Source organism: Coenobita brevimanus, chromosome 48 (assembly GCF_032717465.1).
Source record: "Coenobita brevimanus isolate Jiangsu-jjx chromosome 48, ASM3271746v2, whole genome shotgun sequence".
Classification (NCBI taxonomy): domain Eukaryota; kingdom Metazoa; phylum Arthropoda; class Malacostraca; order Decapoda; family Coenobitidae; genus Coenobita; species Coenobita brevimanus.
Window position 1 is genome coordinate 21,955,821 of NC_137001.1, and position 25,966 is coordinate 21,981,786.

Consider the following 25,966-nt stretch of genomic DNA (forward strand, 5'->3'; position numbering starts at 1 on the left):
CTTCACTGGTGGAATCCCCCCATCCCGTTAATCCGATCCCTCCTCTTCCCTAGGCTACTCAGATATCTCTATTAAAACACACACACACACACACACACACACACACACACACACACACACACACACACACGACGCTTAAGTAATAAAACAATGTGAAGCCTCTATTTATCTATCAGTGCCCAGCAGGGGCGCACCAAGGAATTTTCTAAGGGGGGGTCCCCATTTGCCAGTTTCCTGAAGTTTACATATAAGTTTTATAGTTCTAAGTGGTATATATATATATATATATATATATATATATATATATATATATATATATATATATGGAGGGGGGGAAGAGGGAGGGGGAGGCCGAGGATGAGATGGAGGGATGGGGTGGAGAGGTATATGAGAGAGGGGGGTGTGAGTTGGGAGCAGGGCAGTGAAATGGCGGGGGACAGGGCGACTTGGAGGCGATTTGTTTGTGGCCACCCCAAACGGGATTGAGGCGCCTGGCAATAGGTAGATAGATAGATATATAAAATAAAAGGAATAATATGCTATTAAATCTAAATATACAACGAATAACTGGTCCAATATTTTTCGTTTATTTTTATCGCTTTGTAACTCAAAAAAAAAAAAAAAAAGTTGCATCCAATAACAGGAACCACAGTTCATACTGACCTGTGAGCATAGCGGGTCACTTATACCCATTCATTCATTCATTGTGTGTGTGTAGCTACGAAGAAAGACTAAATAAACTGAATCTACCAACACTACAGGAGAGAAGGAAAAGAGGTGACATGATAATGCTATACAAGTGCATATCAGGGAAGGAGAAAATAGACATAAATGATTACTTAACATATGGAGAAGCATCAGCAAGAGGACACTGCAAAAAACTGCATAAGAAGAGAGGTGATAAAGACGTAAGGAAATTCAGTTTCCCAAACAGAGCAATTGATCAATGGAATGCATTGCCAAAACAATTCACAAATTTAAGGATATGTGCAATAAATATGGTTTAAGACACGGGACAGTACGAGCTTCACTCATTCCTGTAAAGATACAATAAGGTAAGAACAATTAGGTAAGGTAAGAACACACACACACACACACACACACACACACACACACACACACGAGAGAGAGAGAGAGAGAGAGAGTAGATGGGGGAGGGAGGAGGGAGACAAGAAAGGACGGAAGCAGAGGTTTAGAGAGAGAGAGAGAGAGAGAGATGCTAGATGGGGGAGGGAGGAGGGAGAGAAGAAAGGAGGGAAGCAGGGGTTTAGAGAGAGAGAGAGAGATAGATAGATAGATAGATAGAGAGAGAGAGAGAGAGAGAGAGAGAGAGAGGGTAAGTCCGTTGATGAAATGCGAATATGGATATCCAGCTCTGATTGAAGCAAGGGGAAAACTGCAGACAACTCTGTCTTGTCATCTTCCAGGAGTCAGTCAGGTGCTGTGACCTGAGATGCCAACTTACAAATTCTTGATGACAGGCGAATCAAGCTCAAAAAAAAAAAAAAAAAGTAAAATAAAATTAATAATATGCTGTTAAATCTAAATATACAACGAATAACTGGTCCAATATTTTTCGTTTATTTTTAGCGTTTTGATTGTCTTACTTTCATACATCAGAAACTTTACAGATAAACCATTACACTTCTCATCTCTCCAAAATTTAAAGAAAATATCACGAGAAAAAGTTATGATGGAAAATATAATCGTGAAAATAAATAAAAACTGCAGACGAGAATATCAGGTGGTAAGCAAGAAGATATTTGAAGTTTCAGAATGGAGGATAAACAGGACGGACAGAAGGAGGAAGAAGGAGGATGAGGATGAGAAGGTACTTAAACGGTAAAGGCAAGGAGGAAGAGAATAAAAAGGAGAGAGAGAGAGAGAGAGGAGGAGGATGGAGAAGAAGACTAGGAATAGAAAGAAGGAAGAGTAATAGGAAGTAACCAGTGAAGGACGAAGGAGTATGCAGGAGGAGGAGTAAGAGACGGAGGGGGAATAGGAAGAGTGTGATGAAGATAATTATAAGTTTTCCTCAGTCTCTATCCTCTTTCCTACGACCTTCAGTCTTTCGAGTAAATACCTTCCATCGTACCTTCGAACCACAATTCCTCAGAGCCCATAAGCGTCAAGGAGGAATGTGCCGGGTCTGTGTAGTGTGTAAATTAACCTTTCCCTCCCTGCACAAACCGAGGCCTCAACAAGTTGCCGGGGAGGGAAAGTCGGAACTCAAGGACCAGTTTCAGTCAGGCAGGAAGCAGAGTAATTCCCGGGTGCAAACGTAAAACGGTAAAATGTCCCGCACAGATGCATGAACAGGAGAAGGGGAAAGTGGAAAAGAGAAGAGAAAAAGAACAGAAGAAACTAGGTTAACAGAAACGACAAGAGGAAAGAAAAGAGAAGAGCAGGGAGGAAGTAAAGTGGAAAAAACAGAAAGGACAGGAGAGCAGGAAAAGTCAAGCAAAAAAAAAAAAAAAAAAATGAAAGGATGAAGGGGAAACTAGAGAAAAGTAAAGGCACCGGAAGGAGAAAAGAAAGAAAGAAAAAGGAGAGAGGAGAGGAGAGTCGGATAAGGAGAATAGGAGATGAAACAAGGGACAGGAGAGAAACGAGAACGAAAAGAGAAGACAAGGGAGAAGCGAGAAGAGAGGACGTAAAGAAAGAAGAAAAACAGGAAATAATAGAGTTAAATAAACGAGTGAGAAGACAGAAGAGAAGAGGAATGAGGAGAGGAAATGATCAGGTCAAAACTTCCCTGTGTGACTGACTTAGGTGGGCCCAAGTTTTCATATTAACAGAAAGAGTATTCTGCCAAGTTACAGAGAGAGAGAGAGAGACTTACTGCGCACAAAAGTATCGGAAGCTCTCTTAACTGGCCAGCAGAGCTGGGAATAGCGCCGCTACTATTTTAATAGCGATGGTGGTAACGCCATTACTTTTTTTTTAGCCAGTAGCGGAACTGAGAGCGCCGCTACTTTTTGGCTGTACTCACGCGTTACCGCGCTCCTCGCTACTCACGCGACGAATACAGTCCGGAGTCGTGAGTACATACAGATATGCCGACGGTTTGGTTGTATTTATTAATGACGAAAAATACTACTTTCGTCAATTCTGTCAATTAAGAATGTCAGCTAGATGTAGGCAATGCTAACGCACACACACACACACACACACACACACACACACACACACACACACACACACACACACACACACACCTCTAACTATTCCCGTCTCTAACTTGCGCTCTCTCCCTCACTCTCTCTTTCAGACTAATTCTTACTCACTACGTTATTATTTCGTAAAAGTATGTTACTTTCAGTTTAAGGTAATGGAAAAAACATTGCCATTGTATAGCCTTTAACAGAAAGCCCCAGTTCATTTTTACTCTCGTTTTCGTATATATCTTAAATGAGTATCATTGAAAATATAATAAATCTATATAATATGTATCAATGGTAGGCCACATTTTTTTGCCTGTTACGTATGTTACTTTCAGTAGGTATACTAGGTAACAGTGTAAAAGAACATTTGTTACATTATACAGTAAATAGCTTTTTTCCTGTACCTTCGGCTCTAAGTTTCATGAAAGTGACACCGACATACATGATTATTTTTTAATCAGTATACCACGTTGAGTACACCGCTTCCCGTCCGATCAGCGAAGTTAAGCAACGTTGGGTCTGGTCAGTACTTGGATGGGTGACCGCCTGGGAACACCAGATGCTGTTGGCATCCCTACGTGTCAAGTGGGGTTGGTGGAGGATTAGTGCCCCTCCCTGTAAAACAATTAACTCTAAGCCCTTGGTCACCCTGTTTGGGATACATGGCGTCTGGCAATGAATGAATGAAAAGTGTATACTGACATTACTGGTACACAACATAACCACTCAGACTGACTAATATTATCAAAACAGTATATAGTGTATTGCTATATCACAGATTTTTGTTAACCTTTCCTTCGTGTACGTTTTTCTTATCCAAAGCAGCAGGAGCGGGAGCAACGCTACATTTCGTATCAAGTAGCGAAACCAGTAACGCCACTACTTTTTCGGGCTAGTAACGGGAATGGGAGCGCCGCTACTTTTTATTAGTAGCGTTCCCAGCACTGCTGATGAGGATATTTGCTTTGAAGATGTTCTGACTTTCCTTCCTCAAAGAATGGGATATTTTACAGTCAGACTCCCTCTCTCTCTCTCTCTCTCTCTCTCTCTCTCTCTCTCTCTCTCTCTCTCTCTCTCTCTCTCTCTCTCTCTCTCTCTTTCTCTCATCTTTTGTCTGCCTGTCTTGAACCTTTGTGGGAACGACCTTGCTTCACCTTACGTCTCAGGGTAACTCCATCTTTCCTTTCCTTCCATTCTTCCTTAATTCCTTCCTTCCTTTCCTCGACGTCTCTTTCTTTCCTTGTTTCGCCTTCCTCACTTTTTCCCATCCAGTTCCCTTTTCCTCCTCCTAATTCTTTTCACCATTTCCACTCCTTTTCCTTCCTTTCTTTTCACCTCCTTCCATATTCTCCTTCCCAGTTCTTTTCAGCATTTCCTCCCTTCCTTCCATTTTCTCCTTCGCCCCCTCTTTCTCTCCCCTCCTTGCCCGTCCTCGTACCCTCTCCTCTCCTCCCCCTACGACTCCCCCTTCCTCTCCTCCCTCTACCCCTCCCCCTCCTCTCTTCACAGGGGCCAATTTAAACCCCAACTCAAGTTCCAACTAAAGTTCAAACTCAAGTGCCAACTCATGTCCCAACACAGGTACCAAACGCAAGTACCAACTTAAGTCTTAACACAAGTACCAACTCAAGTCATAACTCAAGCGCTTAGTCCCAACTCAAGCGCCAACCTAAGTCTCAACTCAAGTGCCAATGTAAGTTACAACTCATGTGCCAACTTAAGTCTCAACTCATGAATCAACTTAAGTGCCAACTCAAGTGACAACGTGTCAGCTCAAGTACGAACATTAACCCCAACTCAAGTGAAACCTTAAGTGCCAACTCAAGTGCCAACTTGGGTCAAAACTCAAGCGCCAACGTAGGTCCCAACTCAAGTGCCAACCCATGTCTCAACTCAAGCGCCAACCTTAGTCTCAACTCAAGCACCAGCTTAATTACAATTCAAAGGTCAGCATAGTTCCCAACTTAAGTGCCAAGGTAAGCTCCAACTCAAATGCCAGTGTAAGCTCCAACTCGTGCCAACGTAAGTGCCAACTCAAGAGATAACTTACGTGCCAACTCGTGACAACACAATAGCCAATTCAAGTGACATCATAAGCGTAAACTCAAGGGACAAAATAAGTGCCAACTCAAATGCTAACTCAGGTCCAAACTCAAGCGCCAACTTAGATCCCAGCTCAAGTGACAACTAAAGTCCCAACTCAAGCGGCAAGAAGTCTCATCTCAAGCGCAAACTTAAGTACCAACTCAAGCGCCACATTTAGTCCCAATTAAAGGGCGAACATAGGTCCCAACTCAAGCACCAACTTAAGTTCCATTTCAAGCAGCAGCTTAAGTCCCAACTCAAGTGCAAACTTAAGTCCAAACTTAACTGCCAACGTAAATGCCAAATAAAGTGCTAACGTAAATGATAAGTGCAAACTTGTGTGCCAATTCAAGTGCCAACTTAAGTGCCAACTCAAATGCAAACTGAAGAGAAAACTCAAATGTCAACTTAACTGGAAACGCAAATGCTACCCTAAGTGCAAACGCGAATGCCAACTTAAGTGCAAACGCAAATCCCAACTTAAGTGCAAACTCACGTGGTGACGTAGGTTCCAATTCAAATGTTAACTAAAGCTCCGACTCAAGTGCCAAATTAAGTCCCAAAATAAGTGCCAACTTAAGTCCTATAACAAGTGCCAACTTAAGTCCTAAAACAAGTGCCAACTTAAATCCAACACAAGCGCCAATTTAAATCCCAACTCAAGTACCACCTAATGATCAAACTCAAGTGTCAGTTCGTCCCAACACAGGTACCACTTGGGTCCAAACACAAGTACCAACTTAAGTCCTAACACAAGTACGAGATCAAGTCCTAACTCAAGCGCTAACTTAATACCCAACTTAAGCGCCAACTAAGGTCTCAACTCAAGGGCCAACTTAAGTCCCAAGTGAAGCGTAAACTTGCCCCAATCCAAGCACCAACTTTAGTCCCAACTCAAGCACCAACTGAAGTCCCAACTCAAGCACCAACTGAAGTCCCAACTCAAGCACCAACTGAAGTCCCAACTCAAGCACCAACTAAAGTCCCAACTCAAGTGCCAACGTAAGATACAACTCAAGTGCCAACACAAGTAACGACTCAAGCACCAACATAAATCTCAGATCACGAGTCAACTCAAGTCCCAACTCATGCACCAACTTATGCTGCATCTCAAGCACCAACATTAATCCCAACTCAAGTGAAACCTTAGTGCCAACTTGGGTAAAAACTCAAGCGCCAACGTAGGCCCAAGCTCAAGCGCGAACTTAAGTCCCAACTCAAGCGTTCCAACATAAGTCTCAACTCAATTGCAAACTTAAGCCCCAACCCAAGCGCGACCTTAAGTACCAAGTCAAGCGCAAACTTAAGTCCCATCTCAAGCGCCAACTTAAGTCCCAACTCAAGCGCCAACCTAAGTCCCAACTCAAGCGCGAACTTTGAGTCCTAACTCAAGCGCCAACTTAAGTCCCAAATTAAGCGCCAACTTAAGTCCGAACTCGAACGCTAACCTAAGTCCCAATTCAAGCGAAAACTTAATTCCCAATTCAAGCGCCAACTTAAGTCCTAACTTAAGAGCCAACCTAAGTCCCAACTCAAGCACCAACTTAAGTCCCAACTCAAGCGACAACCTAAGTCCCAATTCAAGCGCCAACCTAAGTCCCAACTCAAGCGCCAACCTAAGTCCCAACTCAAGCACCAACTTAAGCCCCAACTCAAGCGCCAACTTAAGTCCCAACTCAAGCACCAACTTAAGTCCTAACACAAGCACCAACCTAAGTCCCAACTCAAGCGCCAACTTAGGTCCCAACTCAAGCGTCAACCTAAGTCCCAACTCAAGCGCCAACCTAAGTCTTAACCCAAGTGCCAAAGTAGCTCCGAACTCAAGCACCAACTTAAGTCCCAACTGAAGCACCAACTTAAGTCCCAACTGAAGCACCAACTTAAGTCCCAACTGAAGCACCAACTTAAGTTCCAACTCAAGCGCCAACTTAAATCCTAACTCAAGCGCGAACTTAAGCCCCACTCAAGCGCCAACTTAAGTAAAAACTCAAGCGCCAACCCAAGTCCTAACTCAAGCGCGAACTTTGAGTCATAACTCAAGCGCCAACTTAAGTCCCAAATCAAGCGCCAACTTAAGTCACGACTCAAGCGCCAACTTAAGTCCCAACTCAAGCGCCAACTTAAGTCCCAACTCAAGCGCCAACCTAAGTCCCAACTCAAGCGCCAACCTAAGTCCCAACTCAAGCGCCAACCTAAGTCCCAACTCAAGCGAAAACTTAAGTCCCAACTCAAGCGCCAACTTAAGTCCTAACTCAAGCGCCAAACTAATTCCCAACTCAAGCACCAACTTAAGTCCCAACTCAAGCGACAACCTAAGTCCCAACTCAAGCACCAAAGTAGATCCCAACTCAAGCCCCAATTCAAGTGCCAACTTAAGTCCCAACTCAAGTGCCAACACAAGCACCAACCTAAGTCCTAACTCAAGCTCCAACCTACGTCCCAACTCAAGCGCCAACCTAAGTCCAAACTCAAGTGCCAAAGTAGCTCCCAACTCAAGCACCAACTTAAGTCCCAACTCAAGCGCCAACATAAGTCCCAACTCAAGCGCCAACATAAGTCCCAACTCAAGCGCCAACATAAGTCCCAACTCAAGCGCCAACATAAGTCCCAACTCAAGCGCCAACTTAAGTCCCAACTCAAGCGCCAACTTAAGTCCCAACTCAAGCGCCAACTTAAGTCCCAACTCAAGCGCCAACTTAAGTCCCAACTCAAGCGCCAACTGAAATTCCAACTAAAGCGGCAACTTAAGTCCCAACTCAGGCGCCAATTTAAGTCCCAACTCAAGCGCCAACTTAAATTCCAACTCAAGCGCGAACTTAAGTTTCAACTCAAGCGCCAACTTAAGTCCCAACTCAAGCGCCAACTAAAGTCTCAACTCAAATGCCAACGTAGTTCCAACTTGTCCCAATTTAAGTGCCAACTTAAGTGCCTAAAGTGGCACTCAGATGGCACCTATCTGGAAGAGTTCTATTTAAGTTCCACTAAGTTCAAGTTCCACTTAAGTGGAACTTAAGTGCAACTTAAGTGGCACTTAAGTTCTACTTAAGTTCCATTTAAGAACCACTTAAGAGGAACCTGAGTGGAACTTCAGTGGCACTTAAGTGGAACTTGAACTTAAGTGGCACTTAAGTAGAAAACTTCCACATAGGTGCAATCTGAGTGCCACATGAGGCACTTGAAGTTGGCACTTAAATTGGGACAAGTTTGAACTAAGTTCGCACTTGACTTGGGACTTTAGTTGGCGCTTGGGTTGGGACTTAAGTTGGCGCTTGAGTTGGGACTTAAGTTGGCGCTTGAGTTGGGATTTAAGTTGGTGCTTGAGTTGGGACTTAAGTTGGCGCTTGAGTTGGGACTTAAGTTGACGCTTGAATTGGGACTTAAGTTGGCGCTTGAGTTGGGACTTAGGTTGGCGCTTGAGTTGGGACTTAAGTTGGCGCTTGAGTAGGGAGAGAGTTGGCGCTTGAGTTGGGACTTAAGTTGGCGCTTAAGTTGGGACTTAAGTTGGCGCTTGAGTTGGGACTTAAGTTGGCGCTTGAGTTGGCGCTTAAGTTGGGACTTAAGTTGGCGCTTGAGTTGGGACTTAAGTTGCCGCTTGAGTTGAGACGTATTTTAGAGCTTGAGTTGGGACTTAGGTTGGCGCCTGAGTTGGACTTAAGTTGGCGCTTGAGTTGGAGCTTAAGTACGCGCTTGAGCTGGGATCTACATTGGCGCTTGAGTTTTGACCTAAGTTGGCACTTAAGGTATTTCAATTGAGTTGGGATTAATGTTGGTGCTTGAGATGCAGCATAAGTTGGCGCTTTAGTTGGGACTTGAGTTGACTTGTGAACTGGGACTTAAGTTGGTGCTTGAGTTGTAACTTACGTTGGCACTTGAGTTGTGACTTACGTTGGCTCTTGAGTTGGGACTTCAGTTGGTGCTTGAGTTGGGACTTCAGTTGGTGCTTGAGTTGGGACTTAAGTTGGTGCTTGGATTGGGACAAGTTGACTCATGAGTTGGGATCTTAGTTGGCACTTGAGTTGGGACTTAAGTTAGCGCTTGAGTTAGGACTTGAGCTCGTACTTGTGTTAGGACTTCAGTTGGTACTTGTGTTTGGGCCCAAGTAGTACCTGTGTTGGGACTTGAGTTGACACTTGAGTTTGAGCTATAGTTGGTACTTGAGTTGGGATTTAAATTGGCGCTTGTGTCGGATTTAAATTGGCACTGGTTTTAGGACTTAAGTTGGCACTTGTCTTAGGATTTAAGTTGGCACTTGTCTTAGGATTTAAGTTGGCACTTATTTTGGAACTTAATTTGGCACTTTGGTCGGAGCTTAACATTTGAATTGGCACTTACGTCACTACGTGAGTTTGCACTTAAGTTGGCATTTGAGTTGGCATTTGAGTTTTCTCTTAAGTTTGCATTTGAGTTGGCACTTAAGTTGGCACTTGAATTGGCACTCACATTTGCACTTATCATTTACGATAGCACTTTATTTGGCAGTTAAGTCTGGACTTAAGTTGGCGCTTGAGTTGGGACTTAAGCTGGTGCTTGAATTGGAACTTCAGTTGATGCTTGAGTTGGGACGTAAGCTCGCCCTTTCGTTGGGACTAAAGATGGTGCTTGAATTGGGACTTGAGTTTCCGCTTGAGGTGAAACATGATGGAGCTTGAGTTGGGACTTAAGTTGTAACTTAAGCTAAGACCCAAGCTGGCGCATGAGTTTGGACCTGAGTTGACGTTTGAGCTGGCACTTATTTTGTCACTTGAGTTGGCACTTATGTTGTCACTTGAGTTGGCACTTGTGTTGTCACTTGAGTTGGCACTTATGTTGTCACTTGAGTTGGGAGATATGTTTGCGCTTGAGTTGCAACATAAGTTGGCGCTTTAGTTGGCACTTAAGTTAGCTCTTGAGTTGGCATTTACGTTGGCACTAGTTGGAGCTTTCGTTGACACTTACGTTGGCACTTGAGTTGGAGCTAACGTTGGCACTTGAGTTGGGACCTATGCTGACCCGTGAGTTGTGATTAAGCTGGTGCTTGAGTTGGGACTAAGGTTGGCGCTTGAGTTGAGACATGGGTTGGCACTTGAGTTGAGACCTACGTTGGCGCTTGAGTTTTGACCCAAGTTGGCATTTGAGTTGGCACTTAAGGTTTCACTTGAGTTGGGATTAATGTTCGTACCTGAGTTGGCACGTTGTCACTTGAGTTGGCACTTAAGTTGATTCATTAGTTGGGACTTAAGTTGACACTTGAGTTGTAATTTACGTTGGCACTTGAGTTGGGACTTAGGTTGGCGCTTGGGTTGGGACGCTTGAGCTGATACTTAAGTTTCCGCTTGAGTTGGGACTAAGTTAACGCTTGAGTTATGACTTGAGTTGGTACTTGTGTTAAGACTTAAGTTGGTACTTGTGTTTGGTAACTGTGTTGGGACCTGAGTTGGCACCTGAGTTTGAACGTCAGTTCGTACTGGAGTTGGGATTTAAATTGGCCCTTGTGCAGAGAGGATGGGGAAGGGTAGGGGGAGGAGAGGAAGGGGGGAGTCGTAGGGGGAGGAGAGGAGGGGGGGAGAGGGTACGAGGACTGGCAAGGAGGGGAGAAAAGAAGGGGGCGAAGGAGATAATGGCAGGAAGGGAGGAAATGCTGAAAAGAACAGGGAGGGAGAAGAGGGAAGGATGTGAAAAGGAAGAAGGAAGGAAAAGGAGTGGAAATGGTGAAAAGAATTAGGAGGAGGAAAAGGGAACTGGATGGGAAAAAGTGAGGAAGGGGAAATAGGGAAAGAAAGAGACGTCGAAGAAAGGAAGGAATTAAGGAAAAAAGGGAAGGAAAGAACGAGTTAGCGTAAGACGTAAAGAGAAGCAAGGTCGTTCCCACAAAGGTTCGAGACAGGCAGACAAAAGATAAGAGAGAGAGAGAGAGAGAGAGAGAGAGAGTTATCGTGCTATCGGACAGACGTAAACATGAAGCAAACTAAACATTATAATGCTAACAAAAACAACACTAATTCTACTGTAAATTTGTGTTTATCTGACGGAAGTGGGCCACTGACAGCTTGAATATTATGTTGTGGTTCCATGAAATTTAGTCAGCTTTATTCCTGCTCTAAAAATGAGTCTCCTTGGTTACTATAGCCGCGGCGCGCGACTCTGAGGTTGTTATTATCGTGCCCTGGCAACCTACGATTCAAAAGTGCGTGATTTCGCGTATAATATCAGACTCATGTGATTCGTGTATAATATGTTCGTGTGGAATATTATTCGTGTATAATATATTCGTGAACAACAATATGATTCGTGTACAATATGTTCGTGTATAATAATATTCGTGTATAATAATATTCGTGTATAATATGTTCGTGAATAATAATATTCGTGGATAATATATATCCGGCATTATAATAAGATTCGTGGATAATATGTTCGTGTGTAATATTATTCGTGTATAATATATTCGTGCATACTTATATTCGTGTGTCATATTATTCGTGTATAATATATTCGTGCACAATAATATGATTCGTGTATAATATGTTCGTGTATAATAATATTCGTGTATAATATATTCGTGCATATAGTATGATTCGTGTATAATATGATACGAAATCGGACGCACTCTCGAATGGTAGGTTGCCAGGGTACGATAATGACAACCTCCGAGTCCTGCTCCGCGACTACAGTCTATTCAGTCCTCTAATCTGACCCACCGTTCATATTGAATACATGCTAGGGCTGACTCAAATAGGACTGGTGTACTGGTATTAGTGGGGGTATTTGTACATGGCGCTCAAACGTGGAAGCTAAGCAGAGAGAGAGAGAGAGAGAGAGAGAGAGAGAGAGAGAGAGAGAGAAGGGGAATATTCACCATCCGTATCTCCTGTCTCTGTTTTCTTAACGCTTACCTTCTTTGGCTTTATCCCTCGGTGCACACACAGTACTTACAGCCAAGGCCATTCTCTCTCTCTCTCTCTCTCTCTCTCTCACACACACACACACACACACACACACACACACACACACACACAGTTATTATATCTTCGTAGGTAAGGATGGGAGTATTGTTTTTTCCGAGAACCGTCAGTCAAACTTGGAGTGCGACATCCGTAGACTTTCACAGACCGCATGTAAATCTGAAGGAATGGATAGCCGATATGAAGCTAGGTTAGGTCACTTTAGGCAGGGTTGGGTTGGATTAGGTCATTTTAGGTCGGGTTGGGTTCAGTTCGATCAGGTATAAACGGATTAGGTTAGACTGGGTTAGAATAGGTCGGTTTAGATATGTTTAGGTTGGGTTAGATTAGGTTAGGTTAGGCTGGGTTAGATTTGGTGGAATTCGCAAGTATATTGATGATTTAGACTTGCGTTATGCAGGATGATTTACCACATTCCCTTCCCTGTCCTCCGTAAAGAAAACGTACAGTACCTTACAATGATCTTCCTCTCCTGGCTAAGATTTTTTCTGTAGGAGGAACGGAAGAGATGGGAACACAGTCTCTTGCCCTCCTTCTTCCTACAAAAAACAAATCAAAATTCTATCAATCTATTGCCAGACGCCTTAATCCCATACGGGGTGGCCACAAACAAATCGCCTCCACGTCGCCCTGTCCCCCGCCATTTCACTGCCCTGCTCCCAGCTCACACCCCCCTCCCTTATATACCGCTCCACTCCATCCCTCCATCTCATCCTTGGCCTCCCCCTTCCTCTCTCCCACTCCACCTCACTCACACACACTCTCCTCGTCAGTCTCTCACTCTCCATCCTCTCCACATGGCCAAACCACCTCAGTGTGTTCCTCCTAACGCTTCCTATCACATCCACACCACAACGCTCCTTCACTTCCTCATTTGTCAGTCTGTCTCTCCATGTAACTCCAGATCCACCTCACTCACATACACTCTCCTCGTCAGTCTCTCACTCTCCATGCTCTCCACATGGCCAAACCACCTCAGTGTGTTTCTCCTAACGCTTCCTATCACATCCACATCCACACCACAACGCTCCTTCACTTCCCCTCCACGTGACTCCACATGCTCAGATGAAAATTATGAAAGGGAATCCATCACAACAGGTACATTTTATGGGGAGTCTCATGCAGCGTTCTTACCTCACCGTTGACTATTGCAGCACTGGACTGCGTTAGGTCATTCCCAGGGGTTTATATACCGATGGGGGTTGTGTAAGAGGGGGTTGCCAGCTACTCCAATTAACTTACTAAATAATACGTATATTACATCACATAAACACTGTATCTAAAGCAATTGTTACTTATTTATACAGGCCTCAGCACATGGTTATATATTTCTATCCCATTTTCACTTTAACTTGGTCCAAAATTGCCATCTCTCCATCTTCAAAGCAAGAGATTGACTCTGGATTACGATGCTAGTCACGAAGAAGTGCTATGGAAAGATGTAGAGCCACAGTATGGTGTAATCCTTCCATTGAGCTACGTGAAATAGGTAAAAAAAATACAAGTGTGCGAAGAGTCAAAGAATTATTTTGATGCAACTGACAGTAATACTGGTTATGAGTCTTACTAATATTGCGTGTGTGTGTGTGTGTGTGTGTGTGTGTGTGTGTGTGTGAGAGAGAGAGAGAGAGAGAGAATAACAAACAGACATACGCAGCTTTCCGTACTTGGTTGCTTGTCCACCTTAGCAGACTCATTCCCATCCCCCAGGGTCAACAACAAAACTCATTCTCATCCTCTTCATTATGCTCTGCCTCCACTTCTTCTTCCTTCCTTCCTCTTCTTCTCCCCTGTTTACTGTTCTTCTTCGTCTCCCCTTCCTCCCTCTTCTTTCCCTCCTCTTCCTCCCTCTTCTTTCCCTTTTACTCCTCCTCCTCCTCTTCTTTTCTCTCTTCCCTTTTCTTCCTTTCCTCCTTCTTCTCCTACTTCTTTTTCTTCGTCTCTTTCTCCTCCTTTTATTTCATTTTCTTCCTCTCCTCTTCTTCTTTTCCCTCCTCCTCCTCCTCCTCCTCCTCAGTGGTTTTGTGGGCTGCGAGTAACTATTTGGCTCGTCATGTAGTGTGTAGTCACTTGAAGTCAGCACTACATCATGTGAGTGGATGGTTGGCCCCCTGTCCCACTCTCTGTCTCTCGCTATCTGTTTACCTGTCTGTCTGTCTGTCTGTTAATGTGTGTGTGTGTGTGTGTGTGTGTGTGTGTGTGTGTGTGTGTGTGTGTGTGTGTGTGTGTGTGTGTGTGTGTGTGTGTGTGGTGTATTGCCCGTCTCCCTCTCTCTCTCTCTCTCTCTCTCTCCTATCCCCATCACCTTGACGTAGTATTCAACCTGGCAGTGGTCCAGTTCCGTCAGATGAAGAGAGAGAGAGAGAGAGAATCATTTACTTTCTCTTTTGACCTTGAGAGAGAGAAGCCTATACCGGAAGTGGGGTATGTGATGTTTGGAGAGAGAGAGAGAGAGAGAGAGAGAGAGAGAGAGAGAGAGAAAGAGAGAGGAGAGGATCATTTACTTTCTCTTTTGACCTTGAGAGAGAAAAGTTTATACCGGAAGTGAGGTATGTGATGTCTGGAGAGAGAGAGAGAGAGAGAGAGAGAGAGAGAGAGAGAGAGATGAGACGGAAATTACGCAAAAGAGAGAGGGGGGAGGGGTTACGCTTGATAGGTGAGGTGTGAGAAGGAAATTACTGAGAGAGAGAGAGAGAGAGAGAGAGAGAGACAGAGAGTGTCAAGGAGTCAGTGTTAGGGAGTCAGTATAGCCGAGTGAATTTTCAAAACATATCCTTCAGTTTTTCCTATTTTGACCCAGTTCCCCCCCACACAGGGTGATTCAAAAGTTTCCACATATCAAGGAGTATATAAAGAAGTGAGGAAGTGCAAAATAATATGGCTGGAGGAAGTACAGAAGGAAGAAATAAGGAAAATATGAAACTAACGGAGGGCTCCTACACTCACAAACTTCTGACGGAGGTGAGTTGCCAGCTTGCTCTAGTGTAGCGTTGCCAAAGCCATCATCATCGCTAATATCGCTAAGTTGGATTCACGACGGACGAATAGTAACCAAGGAGACGGATTGCAGCGTTGCCAGTGCCTCATCTTCGCTAATATCACTAAGTATGATTCGCGACAAATGACTAGTAACCAAGGAGACTCATTCCTGCTCATAACTACGGGTAATACCTTAGTTAATGGCCAGGTGTGATCAGGCTGGAGGTGGTAGGTGGGGAGTGCTCACCATCCAGGCATCCACTCACTCGATGTACGGTAGTGCTTCTTTGGGTGTCTGCCTTTTCCTCTCTTCCTTTCTTCCTCTTCTGTGATTCTTTCCTTCATTCTCTCCTCTTCCTTCTGCCTATGGGTGACTTCACACATCCTCTTCTGTCTTTTTCCTTCGCTCTTTCCTCTTCCTTCTGCCTATGGGTGACCTTACACTGAGTGACAAGCCAAATGGTTTCCTGTACACCAGGAAACCATTATGACGCCTGGTGGCTTTGTGGGTAATTAAGGCACTCCAATCGGATTGAGCCTGTGTAGGTTTATATCCAAGGGGTGGTTGGGGTTTATTGCTCACGTAATGCCACTCAGGGATAAGTGAGGCTGGTCACTCTCATCTTAAATGTCAGGGCCAACTTGCCTAGCCCCGGGCTCCTACGCTCCTCATGGGTCAACATAGGATTGGATGATGGATGGATGGTGATCAGGTTGGAGGGTGAAATTTGACTAGTAACTAAGGAGACTCATTCCTACCACATAACGTAAGGTGAAAATAATCCAGGTATGATAAAGGTGATCTAGACATCTATAATTTTATGTCTAGGAAGGTCATACTAGGAGCTCTGTGATGTGTGTGTGTGTGTGTGTGTGTGTGTGTGTGTGTGTGTGTGTGTGTGTGTGTGTGTGTGAGAGAGAGAGAGAGAAAGAGAGAGATAGTTTGCTAGGAGAGTGTGTCGCGAGAATTATGATAAAAAAAACATATCCTACACTAAGATAAATAGATTGATAGATAGGTAGGTAGGTAGAGAGAGAGAGAGAGAGAGAGAGAGTGAGAGAGAGAGAGAGAGAGTGAGAGAGAGAGAGAGAGAGAGGTGAATTAAAGTACTCTCCCCATACTAACACTTCTTATCTGTTAACTTATCTTAGCTTTGAACTCTCAACCTTGACACAATTTGGCCACAAGAAGAGATGGAGAATGAGAGACTGACTAGGAGAGTGTATGTATGTGTATGTTTTCATGTGGAGTAGCATTTGAAGTACTTTGAGTTGGTTTACCCATGTGGAGGGAATTGGGAATGAGAGACTGACTAGGAGAGTGTGAGTTAGTGAGGTCAAGGAGATGAGAGGGACGAGGGGGAGACCGAGGATGAGGTGGAAGCATGGGGTGGAGAGGTATATGAGAGAGTGGGTGATAGTTGGGTGGAGAGAGACTGACTAGAAGAGTATGTGAGCGAGGTGGAGGGGGAAGGAGGAGGGCAAGACCGAGGATGAGGTGGAGGGATGAGGTGGAGAGGTATATGAGTGGGTGGGTGATAGTTGGGTGGAGAGAGATTGACAAGGAGAGCGTATGTGAGTAATGTGGATGGGAAGGGAGGAGGGGGAGGCCAAGGATGAGGTGGAGAGATGGGGTGCAGAGATAAAAGCAAGGTAGAGGGGGTGTGAGTCTCAGTGTTCATCAAGAAATGGGGGGAGGATGACGCAGTGGTGTGGGTGTAAGAGGAAGCACAGGGGGAGAAAGGTACACACTCCATTGTTTTTCTAAGGGTTAATCTTCTCCCAAAGAAATGGTTCTAGAATTGGCTATATACTCATTACACAGCGATATTACAGTTGTTATTCCTGAGTAAAATTTATTATTATTATTATTATTATTAGAGGAACACCCACTGATATTTCCTCTCTCTCTCTCTCTCTCTCTCTCTCTCTCAAAATCACAATCCTCAAAGTCAGCCTAATTTTGCGTGATGCTGGTGGTAATTCAGGCGACATTTTTCCAAGTCTAAATCATCCTTTAGAACTCGAGAGAGCGTGATGCAGTGGTGTGGGTGAGAGAGGAGCTGCTGCGTGGTGGCTCCCAGTGGACTGCAGACTCAGCTGAACCCGTCATACCCCCACCCTGGCTAGATGAAGAGAAGCTGAGGCGGTGAGTTGATTATATGTTGTTAGATTTGTGACTACTACTGCTATTACTACTACTACTACTACTACTGCTACAACTACTACTGCTACTACTACTCTTATTACTACTACTACTACTACTGCTACTACTACTACTAGTTATAACTTTACTACTACTGCTACTTTGCTGCTGCTACTACTACTACTACTACTACTACTACTGATGCTGCTGCCACCACCACCACCACCCACCACTACTACTGCTACTGCTGTTACTATTACTACTACTACCACCACCACCACCACCACAATTATTATTACTATTATTATTATCATCGTCATTATTATTATTATTATTATTATTATTATTATTATTATTATATTATTATTATTATTATCATCATTATTTTTCCACAGAGGTCAGAACTTCTTCCACAACAACTTCCTTAGCATCTTCGTCAGTAATCTAGTAGGTCTGCTGTGTCTGCTGAGCGTCCCCAGCATTCTCCACGTGCTCAGTGCAAGTCAGCGCTCAGCCACACCCGCCACGGCCTATAAGCGCTACCTGAGCACTCTCACTCATGTTATGCGATGGTATGGGGGCGAGATTTTCAACACAGAGTCAAGGTAAATACTAAATAGATACTCCTTAACCTGAGGCCCACCGTCTCATGTCGCCATATGGGGACTGATGCCCACTGTCTATACTGAATACATGTTAGGCTGACAAGGGTTGGGGTGTATGAGAGAGAGAGAGAGAGAGAGAGAGGAGGCTGAGGACGAGGAGTAGGAGGAGGAGGAAGAGGAGGAGGACGAGAGAGAGAGAGAGTAGGCTGAGGAGGAGGGCGAGGACGTGGACGAGGAGGAGGAGGAGGAGGAGAATGAGGAGGAGGAGGAGGAAGAGGAGGAGGCTGTGGAGCAATGCGTATCAACAACACATAGGTCAGTAAACAGAACTAACAATATTTTTATTTGCAGTGCCTTCAAGTCCATTCAGGCAGTCAGAAAGATGCACGCCAGCGCCTTTGCGTGCACTCCAGCCAGCCAGGCGGACTTGGCGTTGACACAGTGGGCTTTTTTTGGTCTGGTGGTGACGCGGGGAAACCATCTTGGACTTACCCTTACTAGGAACGAAGAAGAGGGGCTTGTGCACTTCTGGCGGGCCGTGGGCTACCTCATGGGGATAGACGACAGGTGTGTGTGGGTGTGGGTGTGTGTGTGGGTATTTGTGTGGGTGTGTATGTGTGTGGGTGTGTGTGTGGGTGTGTGGGTGGGTGTGGGTGTGGGTGTGTGTGGGGTGTGTGTGTTGGTTTGGCCTGTTGTACTGAGTTTGGATTGGAGTGCTGATTTGACTACTTTCATAGGGTCAAAAGGATGATGATGATGTTGATAATAATAAGGTTGATGTTGATGATAATAATGATGATGATGATGGTGATGAAAATGATGATGATAAATTCCTGCAGGTACAACTTATGCACTGGCGACTTGAGCGATGTTCGAAAAAAATGCGACGCCATAACGACTCACGTAATGTTGAAAGGTTTGCAGGACCCGCCACCAGACTTCCCCTTAATGGCGGACGCGCTACTGAAAGGTGTGCACAGGATCACCCCAGTACTGGACCCCAATACCCTCAGAGCCTTCGCATTTCACCTACTTGGGCACAAATATACGGATGATCTAAGCTGGTATTCTGCATTTATGTTTGCTGTTATGGTAGGTAATTGGTTTATCTACGTTTGACTCTCTCCGTCTATTCCTCAATCAATTTGTCTGTCTCTATATCTGTATTTCAGTCTCTGTTACTCAATCTCTGTCTTAATCTTTGCATAGCTATCTGTTTATCATATTATCTATCTATCGGTCAGTATGTCAGTTTTTCATTGTCTACTTCATCATCATCATCATCATCATTATCATCATCATCATCATCATCATCTTCCCAGTACTTTACACTAACAACCTCAGTGACTTCGCATTGACCTACTTGAGAATAAATGTACAGATGACCTAACTTCCTATCCTGCTTCCATGTTTGATGCTGTGGTCAGTATAGGGATGATGATGATGAGCAGGTGGAGGAGGAGGAAGGTGGTGTGCAGTGGGGTAATGGTGGTGTGCAGTGGGGTTGGGTGGTGTGCAGTGGGGTAATGGTGGTGTGCAGTGGGGTTGGGTGGTGTGCAGTGGGGTTGGGTGGTGTGCAGTGGGGTAATGGTGTTGTGCAGTGGGGTTGGGTGGTGTGCAGTGGGGTAATGGTGGTGTGCAGTGGGGTAATGGTGGTGTGCAGTGGGGTTGGGTGGTGTGCAGTGGGGTTGGGTGGTGTGCAGTGGGGTAATGGTGGTGTGCAGTGGGGTAATGGTGGTTTGCAGTGGGGTTGGGTGGTGTGCTGTGGGGTTGGGTGGTGTGCAGTGGGGTAATGGTGGTGTACAGTGGGGTTGGGTGTTGTGCAGTGGGGTAATGGTGGTGTGTAGTGGGGTAATGGTGGTGTGCAGTGGGGTAATGGTGGTGTACAGTGGGGTTGGGTGGTGTGTAGTGGGGTAATGGTGGTGTGTAGTGGGGTAATGGTGGTGTGCAGTGGGGTAATGGTGGTGTGCAGTGGGGTTGGGTGGTGTGCAGTGGGGTTGGGTGGTGTGCAGTGGGGTTGGGTGGTGTGCAGTGGGGTTGGGTGGTGTGCATTGGGGTAATGGTGGTGTGCAGTGGGGTATTGGTGGTGTGCAGTGGGGTTGGGTGGTGTGCTGTGGGGTTGGGTGGTGTGCAGTGGGGTAATGGTGGTGTACAGTGGGGTTGGGTGTTGTGCAGTGGGGTAATGGTGGTGTGTAGTGGGGTAATGGTGGTGTGTAGTGGGGTAATGGTGGTGTGCAGTGGGGTAATGGTGGTGTACAGTGGGGTTGGGTGGTGTGTAGTGGGGTAATGGTGGTGTGTAGTGGGGTAATGGTGGTGTGCAGTGGGGTTGGGTGGTGTGCAGTGGGGTGATGGTGGTGTGCAGTGGGGTGATGGTGGTGTGCAGTAGGGTAATGGTGGTGTGCAGTTGGGTATTGGTGGTGTGCAGTGGGGTAATGGTGGTGTGCAGTGGGGTAATGGTGGTGTGCAGTGGGGTAATGGTGGTGTGCAGTGGGGTAATGGTGGTGTGCAGTGGGGTAATGGTGTTGTGCAGTGGGGTAATGGTGGTGTGCAGTGGGGTAATGGTGTTGTGCAGTGGGGTAATGGTGGTGTGCAGTGGGGTAATGGTGTTGTGCAGTGGGGTAATGGTGGTGTGCAGTGGGGTAATGGTGGTATGCAGGGGGGTAATGGTGGTGTGCAGTGGGGTAATGGTGGTGTGCAGTGGGGTTGGGTGGTGTGGAGTGGGGTTGGATGGTGTGCAGTGGGGTTGGGTGGTGTGCAGTGGGGTTGGGTGGTGTGCAGTGGGGTAATGGTGGTGTGCAGTGGGGTTGGGTGGTGTGCAGTGGGGTAATGGTGGTGTGCAGTGGGGTTGGGTGGTGGCAGCGGGGTTGGGTGGTGTGCAGTGGGGTTGGGTGGTGTGCAGTGGGGTAATGGTGTTGTGCAGTGGGGTTGCGTGGTGTGCAGTGGGGTAATGGTGGTGTGCAGTGGGGTAATGGTGGTGTGCAGTGGGGTTGGGTGGTGTGCAGTGGGGTAATGGTGGTGTGCAGTGGGGTTGCGTGGTGTGCAGTGGGGTTGGGTGGTGTGTAGTGGGGTAATAGTGGTGTGCAGTGGGGTTGGGTGGTGTGCAGTGGGGTAATGGTGGTGTGCAGTTGGGTAATGGTGGTGTGCAGTGGGGTAATGGTGTTGTGCAGTGGGGTAATGGTGGTGTGCAGTGGGGTGATGGTGGTGTGCAGTGGGGTAATGGTGGTGTGCAGGGGGGTAATGGTGTTGTGCAGTGGGTTAATGGTGGTGTGCAGTGGGGTAATGGTGGTGTGCAGTTGGGTAATGGTGGTGTGCAGTGGGGTAATGGTGTTGTGCAGTGGGGTAATGGTGGTGTGCAGTGGGGTAATGGTGGTGTGCAGGGGGGTAATGGTGTTGTGCAGTGGGTTAATGGTGGTGTGCAGTGGGGTAATGGTGGTGTGCAGTTGGGTAATGGTGGTGTGCAGTGGGGTAATGGTGTTGTGCAGTGGGTTAATGGTGGTGTGCAGTGGGGTAATGGTGGTGTGCAGTTGGGTAATGGTGGTGTGCAGTCGGGTAATGGTGGTATGCGGGGGGGTAATGGTGGTGTGCAGTGGGGTAATGGTGGTGTGCAGTGGGGTTGGGTGGTGTGCAGTGGCGTTGGGTGGTGGCAGCGGGGTTGGGTGGTGTGCAGTGGGGTTGGGTGGTGTGCAGTGGGGTAATGGTGGTGTGCAGTGGGGTTGCGTGGTGTGCAGTGGGGTAATGGTGGTGTGCAGTGGGGTTGGGTGGTGTGCAGTGGGGTAATGGTGGTGTGCAGTGGGGTTGCGTGGTGTGCAGTGGGGTTGGGTGGTGTGCTATGGGGTAATGGTGGTGTGCAGTGGGGTTGGGTGGTGTGCAGTGGGGTAATGATGGTGTGCTGTGGGGCTGGGTGGTTTGCAGCGGGGTTGGGTGGTGTGCAGTGGGGTAATGGTGGTGTGCAGTGGGGTAATGGTGGTGTGCAGTGGGGTAATGGTGGGGTTGGGTGGTATACGTTGGGGTTGAGTGATATGTAGTGGGGTTGGGTGGGGTGCAGTGGGGTGTTGGTGTGGTTGGATGGGTAGGCATATACACCTTTCTCACGCACGTAAGTGCCATATCCTTCCAGTTTTCTTTTTGGCGTAACACTGCGTCTTCCTCATTGAAACTGACATCACTGGCTTCACTTTCCTATCCAGATGTCTTTGATATAGCCAAACTCACTCATACTCTTTTCATCACTCTGTCCATTTTGTCTTCTTATAATCAATCTTAATCACGTATGCTACCCTTTTCACGATCGCGTCCAATTGTCTCCATACTGATCACACTAATAATAATAATGATAATAATAATAATTCGAACTTTCAGAAATGTAACTTCGGCATCGTTTTGGACATACCCGTCCTGAGCAGTTGTCTTCGTCTTGTGGAAAACAATCTTCTGCGTTTAAACATCTACATCTGCAACTCCTTCCCCGTCCTTGTCAGAGCCTGCACTAGTTTTGAAATATATGTGATAGCGGTGATGAATTTGTTACTGGAACTCTACCAGAAAGCTTCGTACATACTTCGTTCACTAATTTCCGGAAACAGAAAGGAGGCCACAAGCTAATTTTCACCAAATGGAACACGTATCACTCAACCTGTTGTGATGAAGTTGTCAAAAATGCTCTGTAAAGAAAGGTTCCTTTGTATTTTTAAAATTAAAAGTAATAGAATAGTTGCTAAAGACTGATTCTTTTTATTTTGCACCCGTGGGAGTGGGGTCGCACCTTTTGAGTCGTACATACTTGCTAGCAGTTTGATTTTTTCCTTCACTTATAGTGAAGGAAAAAACGTCATGGGACGTTTAGCCTCACTCAACCTCCGGCTTCAGCCACAAGGGTCCTGTCGTGCAACTCCCCCAGTAATTATCTCGACATGAATAATCAACTTACTACAGCCCAAGGTCTATGGAGATACAGCCATGAGTTCCGTGGCCTTCACCAGCAGTCCAGTGGAATACGGGATCGGCGCTAGATGGGATGGGGTGGAGAGATATGTGTCGGGGGAGACTAAGGATAAGGGGGAATGGGTTGGTGAGGTATGAGTGAGGATACTTTTGAAGAAGGCTAGTCTGATAGGGTGACAGGCCACCATTTTCACTATTTAGGTGTCTGGCTAGCCTATAGAATCTAGAATAAGACCAGATTTATATGGAGGATTGCATATTGTAGAAAAACCCGCAAGTGAAGGGGACTGACGATGTGGTTTAGAAAAAAAAAAAAATGAGATCTTATTTTGAAATTACCGCCAAAGTGAAAGACTGACTAAGAGGGTGTATGTAGGTGAGGTGGAGGGAGGGAGAGGGAGGGGTAGACCGAGGATGAGGTGGAGGGATGGAGTTGAGAGGTATATGAGGGAGGGGGGGTGAGTTGGGGGGAGGGGAGTCAAATGGTGGGTGACAGAGTGACTTGGAGGCGTTTTGTCTGCGGCCACCCTTTGCGGGATTAGGGCGTCGGGCTATAGATAGATAGATAGATAGACCGCCAAAAACTCAAATTCATCATGGCGGACAAACAGCTGATTGATGTAAACATAAACAGACGCAAGTTCTCTGTTTGTTTATACGCACAAAGAATTGTTGTTAAGGCATATCTACAAAAAGTTTTCCCTCTCTTGCGTTCAGTGTAACCTTGCAGTCATCTCAGAAAAAGAATATGATAACAGAGAATGAGAAAGAGAGACGAAGCAGTGAAATAAGGGAAATAGTGAAAGCGGTGGTCCGGTGGATTGCAGACGAATCGCCCCTCATGCAATCCACCACCCTCCTCTGGGGGGAATGGGAGGGATTTGAGCTATAATTGTAAAACCGGTCAGTGGAAATGCCCGGTCATATTGTTACCACCACGTGAAGGCGTCCCTTACCAACACCACACCGCAAAAAAGTTTAAAAATTCTGTGCGGTAGTAGGTCATGAGAAGTTTTTTGCAAGACCACTCGATCGTTTTTACAGTCAGATTTGTTTTTCCTGATTGTGTGTGTGTGTTGTGTGTGTGTGTGACATTCCTCTTTATCACAAATGACACCAATCTGGGTGCCCAGACCCCCTACTCCAGCTTATAAATCATCTTGGACCAATTTAAGAAGGAAATGCCATGTAAGAAGTGGCCTTATTAATGTATACTACCTGCTAATAGGAAGCAAACTTACTGACCTTCTTTTTCATTAGTTTGGCTCATAATGGTCATATATTTCTTTCCAGTATGTTCAGTGATACTTTCTCATAATTAGGGGGTCTCTCTATAACATTTCCTTCAGAACTGCATCTTTTTAAAATTCCCATGTTTGAGTATGTACTTCTAAACTTAAACCTCCTCCTGGACAATGCAAAAGCTTAGTTGTCACTGGTATATTACTTCACATCATCACCACAGTGCTTCCACACTTCCTCATTTCTGTTTTTCGGATTTATCTCCTACAGGTATAATGAACACAATGAATCCTCCTGAGTGTTGCTGGGTGTGTTGTCGTGTGGTGGGGGGCAGGGGCGGGATAAGGGGCAGCTCCAGACTCAGATATTCAGCTCGTCTGGTTGCTCAGGCCTTACACGACCTCACACACCAGGAGCCGCTACTTTCGGACAGACTGTGTTTCAGGTATGATGCTGAGGATATTGTGGTAATTGTATCAGTGGTGGAATTGAGGGTGAGAGACTGATCAGGAAAGTGTAATTGAGGGAGGTGGAGGGGTAGACCAAGAGTAAGTTGGAGAGATTTATGAGAGGTAGGTATGAGTTGGAGAAAGGGCCGCATTATGGCGGAGGACAAGGTGACATGGAGGCAGCTTGTTAGTGGCCTTAGATAGATTGCACTCAAGTCCCTATTGCATGTCACCTTTCTTTAGTTCTTTTTTTTGCAAGTAAGTCTACTGTTTGTGGCATTGAGGGCTTATACCATCCACTCACTCAAAGCATTTCTAGCTTTGGGTGACTAAGTGAAAAGCCAAATTATTTCCTTTAAACCAGGAAACCTTTTACTACATTGGGTAGTAACCATATACAGCAACAATACACTAGTAATGCCTGGTGGTTTAGTGGGTTAATTTGCTCCAGCCAGATTAAGACTGCAAGGGTTAATATCTAAGGGATAGTTGGAGATTATTGGTCACATACTGCCACTCAAGGGTTAGTGAGGCTGGTCATCCTTACCTTAAATGTCAGGACTGAATAGCCTAGCCCTGGGCCCCTGTGCACCTGTTTATATGAGGCGGTGTGGGGTTGGATGATGATAATGACAGTGTTGATAATTACGGTTATTAAAACAGCCATACCACGTTGAGTACACCGCTTCCCATCCGATCAGCGAAGTTAAGCAACGTTGGGTCTGGTTAGTACTTGGATGGGTGACCGCCTGGGAACACCAGATGCTGTTGGCATCCCTACGTGTGAAGTGGGGTTGGTGGAGGATTAGTGCCCCTCTCTGTAAAACAATTAACTCTAAGCCCTTGACCACCCCGTTTGGGATATATGGCATCTGGCAATGAATGAATGAATTATGGTATTATTATTAGCTGTTATTATTATTAGCAGTAGTACTAGTATTATTTCTACCCTCTTGCAGATGCTATAGGCTGGTGTTAGGAATAGACCACCACAGTCACCAATTAGAGCGACAACAACGCACCTTCTTCACCATCTATCATCAGGCTCATCCACCCGGCATCACCACAACAAGTAGTGTTAATCCTGGGTTAAGTGACATCAGGATTAGTAAACCATCATCTCTTGATTTAAATCCATCTCATACACCTGGAATCACCCCAGTGAGGACCCTTAATCACGGTTCAAGTGATGTTCAGATTAGTGAAGCCTCATCTCCTAATTTGAACCTGCCAGTGCATAATATTGATCAGGGTTTAAATGAGAATGGGATTAGTAAACCTGCATCTCTTGATTTGAATGTATCTTGTTCACCCAGGATCATGCCAACGAGTAATATTAATAACAGTCTGAGTGGTGTCGTGATTGGTAAACCCATGTCTCTTGATTTGAACCTGCCAACATGTAGCACAAATC

The 25,966-nt window shown here is 45.7% G+C and overlaps 1 protein-coding gene, 1 non-coding gene and 1 pseudogene across 2 annotated transcripts; all 3 read left to right on the forward strand.

The window, feature by feature from the left end:
* The first annotated feature begins 3,616 nt into the window (after positions 1-3,616).
* On the forward strand, positions 3,617-3,736 carry LOC145399377 (5S ribosomal RNA; annotated as a pseudogene).
* An 11,370-nt stretch (positions 3,737-15,106) lies between these two features.
* LOC145399331 (uncharacterized) lies at positions 15,107-25,886 on the forward strand. The gene is made up of 9 exons (XM_080271988.1): positions 15,107-15,151; positions 17,191-17,318; positions 17,711-17,920; positions 18,272-18,487; positions 18,760-19,012; positions 22,280-22,470; positions 22,900-22,988; positions 24,374-24,597; positions 25,869-25,886. Exons 1-9 carry the CDS (start codon positions 15,107-15,109, stop codon positions 25,884-25,886), a joined length of 1,374 nt encoding a protein of 457 aa, XP_080128114.1.
* LOC145399390 (5S ribosomal RNA) lies at positions 25,208-25,326 on the forward strand. Its single transcript, XR_013897294.1, has one exon. It is a non-coding gene; the product is annotated as a 5S ribosomal RNA (ribosomal RNA).
* Positions 25,887-25,966: the final 80 nt, after the last annotated feature.

Coding starts and splice junctions, on each gene's coding strand:
- LOC145399331 (XM_080271988.1), top strand. CDS start 15,107: ATGAAACTAACGGAGGGCTCCTACACTCACAAACTTCTGACGGAG. Junction 17,921..18,271: donor ATTTTCAACACAGAGTCAAG/GTAAATACTAAA, acceptor TTTTATTTGCAG/TGCCTTCAAGTCCATTCAGG. Junction 18,488..18,759: donor CTCATGGGGATAGACGACAG/GTGTGTGTGGGT, acceptor AAATTCCTGCAG/GTACAACTTATGCACTGGCG.